Here is a 10095-nt window from a genome sequence, read left to right on the forward strand (position 1 = left end):
CGCCATGTTTCGTCGGAGTTGCGCAGATTGCAGATTCAGTTTGTTTATGTTTATTTATCAAAACGTGTTCAGCAGTTGAGTTGTCAAGTTTGTGGAAATTACCAGCTTCGATTATCGATTATAATAAGACGTTTTGTTGTCTACAGATTAAGAATGAAGTCAAAAAACAAGAGTTATGGCCAGGAAGCCCATGGCTGGTCATTTCAGGTGAATTTATTATTGGAAAATAATAATCTTTACTTGTGCATGTAGTTGTTGAGTTTTTCTTGATAATAATTTCAGTTAGAACTTGAAGATATCTAATATTTTTGATCTGTATCTTCGGAAAAATAGATAGCACGATTCAGTTCATTTCAGACGTGATACATTGGATCGAAGATCGAATTCAAAATAATAAGACGTTTTGTTGCCTACAGATTAAAAAAAGGTCGAAAAAGACTATAGAGAGTTATGATAGATAGATAGATAATTTATTGATGCTCCTTTGCAAAAATTCATTGTATTGCACACGCCGCAGGATTCGATAAAAAATACAACTTCGAAATGGTATAAATCATTTCTCATCATTGTTAGAATATAAAAATAGTAGAGATAACTCAATCAAGTTATACAATTCTTAAATGATACAGAGTATCATTGTCAAAATATAAAGGCATTACTCAATAAAGTAATAACTTCGAAATTGTATGACCATTAAGGCCATGGCTGAACATTCAAGGTGAATTTATTATTGGAAAATAATAATTTTTACATTTGTATGTACCTTGTTCTTGAGTTTTTTCTTTATAATAATTTAAGTAAGAATTTGAAGATAACCAATATTTTCGATCTGTATCTTTGGAAAAATAGATAGCACGATTCAGTTCATTTGCAATGTCGTACCTTGAATCGAATTCAGGAAACATAATGTTACTTTCTAAAGAAATTGAGACCCATAATATGAAATATTGCAGTAAGTTATCGATATACAATTCAAAAATACCGCCAAAAACGTCTTGACGAAACATGGCGGACTTTTGACAGTTTTATGGCCAGTTGTCGCCACTGTGGTAATATAGTCACTGTAGTAGCAGCTAGCCGCAATGGCAATCCTGCTTTGCGGTCATCCGCATAGTGTGAATGCACCCTTAGATTTGAAATTTCTTTTACGTCGAATGTTTCCCTAATAGACATTCTGATCATTTTTTGACCTTTACACTCGGTTTCTCCGCTTTCCTCCAAATCATTCAGACATCAAGAGAAAAGCACGAGGACCGGAGAACAATTATTTTAATTGCCTAAACTCCACGCCAAGATTCACAAGACAAATGCAACCGCCCGAGGTGGCATTCAACAATAAATCACCCGTCAAAGATGAGCGATGCGCTAAAGACTGTTTACACAATAGAGACAAAATTGTTAGAGACGTTGGGAAAATTGCTGTGACCCGAAGAACCGGCCATCCTGGACACCGATTTGGTGTACTCCTTTACTGTTATCTTTATTGCCCAATACAGAGAGAAACCGGCACAATGGGTTTATGTTTCTTCCGTTGCTAATCAAGTTGTACCGTGTGAGGCAATTCGACCATAATAAAGTTGCTTTTCGAAGGCGATTAGCAGGACCTCAATCTACGAATTGTGAGATTTCGTATTGATTGGCTCAATTGGCTATTTATTCGTGTCGAATAAATTTCGATCTCGTACATGCCGAATTTTCGGCAATTACGGCTATTAGGATTGTTAAAGTTCAGGTGTGTTGTTACGGTGAAGAAGTAGGTAATGACTGAATTTGTCGGTGACGGGTTTGGATGTTGGACTGAGTTGATGGTTAGGTGTTATATTGTGATTTTATAGAATGTTCACGAATTCGTGAATTTGAACTCTTTTTCTCATTCAGGCTATTCTTAAGAATGAATGAATTGATTCTATTGTTTGGACTATTGTGATTAGAATGGTTTGACTTAATGATGGAGAATTTGAGGTTGAAAAGAATTTTATCCCGAACCTAACGTAAAAGGTATTTCCAATAGGTAAGAGATTTCGTTTGGATATGAAAATGAAAAAGAGTATATTTCAATCAAGGCATGTTGAGTTCATTGTAAAGAGGAAGCTATGCCATTAACGATGGAAAACGATATGGCTGCCGCAAAAAAAGAATGGAAAAAGGAGTCCACAATCCCAATTCTCAAAAAGTATACCATTAAATGGAACACAGATGGTTTGAAAACCACGATTGAAACTGTCGTTGAGGTATTCGGGACTGGCACCAAATGCTCGTTCTCTAAGTGTCTTTCAAGCAGAAATACTCGCAATAGAAAGATGTGAAGAAATTGATGTAGCAAGACATAACGATATATTCTGATAGTCAGGCTGTGATCAAATCATATCACATATCATCGATTCTAAGTTGGTATTGAAGTGCCAAAGGAAACTCAAAGAAATAGGCAAGAATGTCAAGTTATTCTCAGTTTGGGTTCCCTTCTACTCGGGAATTAGAGGGAATGAAGAGGCCAACATCCTTTCTTAAAAAGGAGCACGAACTCCTTTTATTGGCCAGGAACCTTTCTATGGAATAGGCAAATGTACATATAAGAAAAAAAATGAGAAAAGGAAAAAACCGAAAGGGAAACAATCTGACGGAATCTTCCTGGGTTGGATCATTCCAAAAAGTTTCTTCAAAACTTTGACACTGCGAGTTCCAAGAAGTATCTGCATCTATAGATGTAGATACTCCTATTTTTGCTTATAAGCAAAAATATATCATACTACATATTTTGACTGCATTCCTCATAGGAGTCATAGGGCATTGTTGCCTTAGGAAACACCTCATGAGTATGGGTCTAGCAGAAAATGACGAGTGCAGATTCTGTGGGGAGGAGGAGGAAACTCTGGGTCACCTGGTGACGAAATGCCTCGCCATTACTAGCCAACGCAAAATCTGCTTTGGATAAGAAACTTATAAAAGTAAGGAAGGAGGGTGCTTCCTTACTTTTACAAGTTTCTTATCCAAAGCATATTCTGGCGTGATCCAGAGCTCCAGAGTTTCTAAGTTCATTAGAAACTCTGGAGCTCTGGATCACGCCAGAATAGCTCTGATGGGGTCGCTATAGACCTTTAGGTCGCAGTGCAACGGAACCTCCTCAATTAAATCTTAATTGAAATCTTAAATGGCTGCGACGAATACGGTTGCAGTACTATATTTTTTTTCGGCAACCGTCCGGGAAGTGTTCACTTTCCGGACGCTTTTTCTCTGAGAAAGTAGCATTTCCCGGCCTAGTCCGGAAAGTACGTACTTCCCGGACTAGGCCGGAAAAGAATCATAGAATCCATAGCACCCGAGATAACGGCTGACAGTTCATATGAAATTAGTTGTCAAAAATTTGCATGTTTTTTTATCGCAATCGCAATAAAATATGGAAAGCAGCAGCGATAGTGTTATTTTACATGGTTGCCGAAAAAATATTGTACGCAACACGCCCGAAAATCGTTTTTTTGGACTCACAGACTTCCAGGACTCGCTTACGCTCGTCCTGGAATTTTGTCTATTCGTCCAAAAAAACCCTATTTTCCGGACTTGTTACGTAAATTACTATTTCATGAAATTTTTATGGTAGTAATTCGTACATTTTCTTCTCCTCCCCCTCGAGCACTTCACGAATTTCATCTGTAAGGTCTTAAATCGATTGTCCAGTATTGTCGACGTTATCTTTCACATGGCCATGGCCCTGAAAAAAGTGGTGAATCACAAGATTTCGCTGATCGATTTGGATCACCTCTTTGAGAAGTAACACGGCCAGGAAACTTTTTTGGCAAAATCTTGCGATTGTTTGGTTACTTTTGTGGCACGTAACTTCTTTTCGTTGAAAATAAACGTCATCCAAATCTAAATCTTCCAATTACGGTAATGAAAAATCATTAATTATTATAGCTCGGTACGGAAATCCATTCTTCGTAGATATTACATTATAAATATAAATCAAATAATTTGACAACTTTGTGTCTAATCCTTCACAATAATATATCTGTATGATATATTCAGTTTATTTTTGTCTTGGAATATATTCCAATTCTAAAAATGACAAATTTAATAATCAACCAAAAGAAAAATTCAAAATGACTAAAATTGTACAAATTGAGTAAACGGTTAATAAATTGAACAACTAAATTAACATAAAGACAGACGTACGTTTCGGAATTTTTGTATTTCACAGAACAAGCTTGTTCTGTGAATCCTCACAAAAGCAACCGTTACGTATAGTTAGTGGTTTCTTACTTGCAATTTTGTTGAGGTTAGATATACACGTGGTAAGTTTGTAAATTTAATAATTCCGTTGAACTGTAAGGCACTGATGAGGAAAAAATTGTATTATTAAATACAAAAATTCCGAAACGTACGTCTGTCTTTATGTTAATTTAGTTGTTCAATTTATTAACCGTTTACTCAATTTGTACAATTTTAGTCATTTTGAATTTTTCTTTTGGTTGATTATTAAATTTGTCATTTTTAGAATTGGAATATATTCCAAGACAAAAATAAACTGAATATATCATACAGATATATTATTGTGAAGGATTAGACACAAAGTTGTCAAATTATTTGATTTATATTAAATATCCTTCATCAAGAAGACTCTTTAAACTTTTATAATTAGATATTACATTATCCTCATTGAATCCAATCACACCACAAATTAAAAAAAAAAAGCACCAAGTAGGGATACGTCGAGGATGGAGAGACTTTTCAAGAATCATTCTTCGATTTTCCGAGCCCCAAATGCTACAATTCAGCTCATTAACGTAGTCTCCGTGGTTTAAATGGGCCTCATCATTGAAGATGAATTTTCAAGAAATTCCGGACCATTTCGATACATTTCAAGGACCCAATCAGCGAAGATACGACGTTGTTGGTGATCGACCGGCTTGAGTTCTTGTGTCTACTGAACACTAAAAACCTTAAGCCCTTAGTCTTCATGCAAAATATGATGTCATGTCATTTGTGGAGCGCTTAATTCCTAAGATCGACGAGGAATCGACAAACCTGGGTTTTCGTCAACAGTCCGAGCTATAGCAGCAATATTCTCAGTTGTTCTTGACCGATGCATACGGTTTCGATTCTTCACATCAACTTGTCGAAAAGCTCAAATTTTTCCTCCAGTTTGATTATTGAAGGCATAGAAGGCGCTTCACAACGACTTAAAAGTGATTTATTTTTGCGTAATCTGACTTTTCACCATTTTTGCGTGGATCGTTCCTTAGTTAGGCTATTCAAAAACCTCCTATTGGAAAACCTTTTACTAGAGGCTTGAAATTCTTATGGTTAGATTCAAGGTCTGAATATTCATTGAACGAAATCGTTCGATGATTTCAGAGTTATACCCTTTTGAATTGTTGTTATCTCGATAATTGAAAAAAAAATTCTCATTCGATCGTGCCTACTCGAATTTAGAAATCTGAACCAAAACTGTGGAACGAAAGTCTTGGCTGAATTTAGTGAGAATCATATCATTAGGAGAAAATTTAATTATCTCTGGAGCTATTTATCAGATTTCAATGAAACTTGGTGTGTATATGATTTTCATCGATAAATATCATTCCATACAAACAAATCTCAATGCAGAATGCGTTACTTCCAAGATTTAGTGCTCACATACCTATTGGTTTTTCGAATAGCAATGAAACAATTTGAAAATAAAATATCATATAAATTATGATGTCTCAAGAATTTGGTGTGGATTTTCATCACTTCAAATTCTACAATTCAATTGTTTACACAACTGAAAATATCATCAATGTTTCTCTCTCAGTACACATAAAAGGGCACTGACTTCTATAAAACAATTTGATATCTTTTCATAATGAAATGGCATTACCTACTGAGCACAAATGACATATGAAATGTCAAAAAATGATACACAGTATTGCCATTATAACCATTTTGAATTGTCATCATTGCTATCAGAAAACCCGTTAGAATGGCATATCGAAGGTGAAGATCAAGACTTCCAAGCACGCATCATTTATAATTTTGATGTGTTTTTTCGTTTGCTCAATAAAAATAAATTGGCAAATGACATTGTGTTGGAGGTATCACTTATTTCCATGTTTTCATGGCATGTCATATCAACATAAGTATTTGATGGATTCGTTCCTTATTTGATGGAAAATAATTTTCAAATGAAATGAAGAAATTAATCTATACTATTATTTTATAATCAACAACAATGGTTCCGTCAACATTGTGGCTTTGTGGCTTCCTCAGATCAATCAGCCGAAATATGAGATTAGCTTGAGAATTTTTGGACACTTCTTACAACCAATCAAATTTTGTGTCATATAAAACAATTTCGCCCAATCATATCAATATTACACTGAATATTTCCCTCCTGTCAAAAATTCTATGTAAATGGATCGCAATTATCGAAAATTACAGGGAATATTTCCCTCCTGTCAAAAATTCTATGTATATGGAGAACAATTATCGAAAATTACAGCGATAATTGCATTGTAGGAAGCGAAACTGCACTGCGATAATTGTTCTGTTCATAGATGCATAGTTTCTATGCATCTTACACAGTTCGAATCTATGACAATTCCATTCTACATCAGTTTGACAAGTGATGTAACAGTTTATTCGGGAAATATTCCCCCGAATTACACTCGTGCATAAAAATGACCGGATAATTTCGCATTCCAGCGTGTTTTCTTCGAAAAACTGCATTCGGTCATTTTCATTTTTGGAGAAAGAGCCCTCCACCTTCGGTGTCGGGCTCTTTCTCCAAAAATGAAAATGAACTCATGCAGTTTTTATGACAACACGCTGTCATGCAAAATTATCGGTAATTTTGATGCACTTGTGCAATTACTTACGATAATTGCATTGTAGGAAACGAAATAGCCCTGCGACAATTGCACTGTTCATAAATGCATAACAAAATGACCGGATAATTTCGCATTCCAGCGTGTTTCCTTTGAAAAACTGCATTCGGTCATTTTCATTATTGGAGAAAGAGCCAAAAATGAAAATGAACTCGTGAACTCATGACAGCACGCTGTCATGCAAAATTATCGGTAATTTTGAAGTACTTGTGCAATAAATATTGCATTCATTCCAATTATCAATCACTATGACGATTTCATTCCAAAACGTCACGTCTTGGCAATCCGTATGTTCAAAGTTTAACAAAGTATAAATGATCTAATAAAAGAAAAATTTCCAGAAATACAACATACAGTTACAAATATAATTGGGGAATATTTATGGATTTTTGTTGCAAACGAGAATATGAACTGAATGAACATAGGAGCTTAGAAGAATTGACGTTAATACTAAAATACGAGTATTAGGCGGTCAATATGAGAAAGCAAGACTGGGCCGAATATAAAGAAGTAACGATGAAAACAATTTGGAACGTTTTGTGCAAACTCTTGCAAAAAAGTACATACTATAATGACTATAATATTATGATTGACCCGTTTAACAACACAGTATCTAAATCAGCCAGAGATGCCCACGATGCAATGGTAATAGATCATCTATAGGTAGTAGAGAACAGCAACGAATCTAATATTTATTTAAACTTCAATAAAGTCATACATTTTTTTCTCGAAAAATTTTCCGTCGAATATCCCTCGGGCATTCATAAATGCCTCATAGTTTTAGGCTAAGCGCAAAATGACTCGCAGTTTCGTGAGGCGTCGCAGCGTGAGTCGCGGCGGAATTTTGAGGAGGTTAGCTGCGAACGCGGGAACCGCGCAAATACGATCGCATTACTTGCTTTTGGTTGCTATAACGCAGTTGGTTACAAGCTCAAAATGGAAACAGCTACTGCTCTTTTGTTTGACTTCAATTCTGAATCTGATTCGGAAGATGAGTTTGTCTCCGAAATGTTATTTTTTACCTCCCAACTGACCAAAAGAAAGGCAGCGAGAAGTTTATACCTAAAAAGAAGAAAAAGTCACGGAGAATTTGCTTTAACCAAAGAATTTAACGACGGACAATTTAAAAATTATTTTCGGCTAAACCGTGACCAGTTCATCGAAGTGCATGAGATCATCAAGAAAGAAATTGACGCAGAAGGATGTAACGCTACAAGGCCCATCGGGACGGAAGAGAAACTAAGTGTATTTCTAAGGTAACTTTATTTTATTTTCATTAACTTAATTATTTCTCCGCAAAAGTAGTGATAAAATTCATCAGCTCGTTACCACTGCTACTTGTGGAGTAATCGTTTTTTTCCGGACGGATATCGGAGGGGCTTAATGGTGACTGTTCCGAATAGAAACTGGTTGCTGTTGATGCTCTGCTGTTGGATGGAGTGGCTGCAGGAAGAGAATGTAAAGTCTGGTAGTAGGGTTGCTGCTGATCAAGGCTGGGCTGCTGCTGGACAGCAGGACTAATTCCCAGTAACATGGCTTCTGCTTGTGAAACTTCGTTGAACAAACGATTTTTAATCATGTGTTGATAGGAGGATGGCATTCTTTTAGTAGATTGGTACATCGCCAAAAAAAAGTTAAATAGGGGATCATTATGTGTGAGTTGTAATTGCTGTACCAAATTTTTTCTCTCTTCGTTTCTTGCTTTACTTCTCTCTTCATGTTTCTCGATAGTCTCTTTAAAAAGTTTAGTAACATTATCATTCTTAATTTTTTTAACTGATTTGGGGGTTGCAATTGACGTTCGCTTTGCAGATAACATTGTGGGAACAGTTTCTGAAAGTGCCTTGGGTTGGGATTCATCCTCCACATTTTCAGGTTGCTCCTCTATATTCATTTGTTGTGAATGTTCTTTGTCTACCTCTGCAGCTTCTACATTGATTTCAAAATCTTGTGTTAGGATTTCAGTTTCACCGTCTTGGCGGAGGTTTCCTTCCCTTGATTTATTGGCCATATAAGGCTGCAGAAATCCCATCTGTTTCTGAAATTTCCATTCTTTGATAGTTTCCGCACCTGCTCCACTTTTGAAACATTTTTGTTGTCTTCGAATCGCATCTCTCAATGAATGTCGTAGTTTTTCCCACAACGCCTTTGCTTCAGATCCTACAACAATATATATTAATAAATATTAAACATCTTCCAGATTCATGGCAACAGGAAACAGTTACAAAAGTATGGCGTACAGCTACAGAATGGGTGATCGAACAGTTTCCAACATTGTACGAGAAGTATCTGAAGCAATTTGGAAGCTGATGCAACCAATATATTTGCCACAACCAACTGAAGAACAGTGGAAATCAGTTGCAAACTCCTTTGAGAGAAAATGGCAATTCCCGCATTGCATTGGAGCCATTGACGGTAAACATGTGGTCATTAAAAAGCCCGGTAAAAGTGGATCGTCTTATATAAATTATAAACATACTTTTTCTATTGTGCTAATGGCTGTAGTCGACCCAGATTATAAATTCATCACCATTGATGTAGGGTCACAAGGAAGATTTAGTGATGGAAATGTTTTTAGTACAGGCGTTTTGGCAAAAAAAATGCTGAATCATACCGAAGATATGCCGCAAGATCAACTGCTCCCATTAGAATCGAACAATTCTCGAAGTACACAGAAAGCTTTTGAGATTCGGGAAAACTTCAAAAATTATTTTAACTCCGCAGGAGCGATACCTTGGCAGAGGGAAAGTGTTGCAAGAGGGAAATATTGAGATATGTACAGTTGATGGTAATTTTTTGGACATTTTTTTCAGAAAATTCTCTGTAGCTTTGTTAATAATTATTGCAAGATTACCCTATTTATAATAAATGAATAAACTTACCACTTTTCATTCCGATTTCTTTAGCGATTTCCACCCACGTTTCAGTTTTTAGTTTTGCCCTCATATAGTCTACATGGCTTGTATCGTACAAAACTTGCCGAATTCGCACGGCTTCAATTAATTTTTCTTCCATTTCTCACTTCTACTCACCGTGAATACATACAAGAAACTGCGGGATGGACACTGCGTTCCGCAGGATCACGTTAAGCAAAACCTGCGTCACGTCACACTGCTATTATGTATGCGCAGTGGTATTTATTTATTACATTCACAAAATCTCGCCGTGACTCACGCTGCGTCACCTCACGAAACTGCGAGTCATTTTGCGCCTGGCCTTATGACAAATTTCTCAAACT

At 36.1% G+C, this 10095-nt stretch overlaps 2 protein-coding genes across 2 annotated transcripts; one reads left to right on the top strand and one right to left on the bottom strand.

Moving 5' to 3' along the window:
• Nucleotides 1–7758: 7758 nt before the first annotated feature.
• On the top strand, nucleotides 7759–9751 carry LOC123684825 (protein ANTAGONIST OF LIKE HETEROCHROMATIN PROTEIN 1-like). The gene is made up of 2 exons (XM_045624299.1): nucleotides 7759–8113; nucleotides 9058–9751. Exons 1-2 carry the CDS (start codon nucleotides 7794–7796, stop codon nucleotides 9626–9628), a joined length of 891 nt encoding a protein of 296 aa, XP_045480255.1. The 5' UTR covers nucleotides 7759–7793; the 3' UTR covers nucleotides 9629–9751.
• LOC123684824 lies at nucleotides 8104–9872 on the bottom strand. The gene is made up of 2 exons (XM_045624298.1): nucleotides 9740–9872; nucleotides 8104–9017 (listed from the first exon to the last, which is right to left on the bottom strand). The coding sequence occupies exons 1-2, from the start codon at nucleotides 9870–9872 to the stop codon at nucleotides 8143–8145; spliced, it is 1008 nt and encodes a 335-aa protein (XP_045480254.1). The 3' UTR covers nucleotides 8104–8142.
• Nucleotides 9873–10095: the final 223 nt, after the last annotated feature.

Source organism: Harmonia axyridis, chromosome 7 (assembly GCF_914767665.1).
Source record: "Harmonia axyridis chromosome 7, icHarAxyr1.1, whole genome shotgun sequence".
NCBI lineage: Eukaryota > Metazoa > Arthropoda > Insecta > Coleoptera > Coccinellidae > Harmonia > Harmonia axyridis.

Coding starts and splice junctions, on each gene's coding strand:
- LOC123684825 (XM_045624299.1), top strand. CDS start 7,794: ATGGAAACAGCTACTGCTCTTTTGTTTGACTTCAATTCTGAATCTGAT. Junction 8,114..9,057: donor AAACTAAGTGTATTTCTAAG/GTAACTTTATTT, acceptor AACATCTTCCAG/ATTCATGGCAACAGGAAACA.
- LOC123684824 (XM_045624298.1), bottom strand. CDS start 9,872: ATGGAAGAAAAATTAATTGAAGCCGTGCGAATTCGGCAAGTTTTGTAC. Junction 9,018..9,739: donor AGAAATCGGAATGAAAAGTG/GTAAGTTTATTC, acceptor ATATTGTTGTAG/GATCTGAAGCAAAGGCGTTG.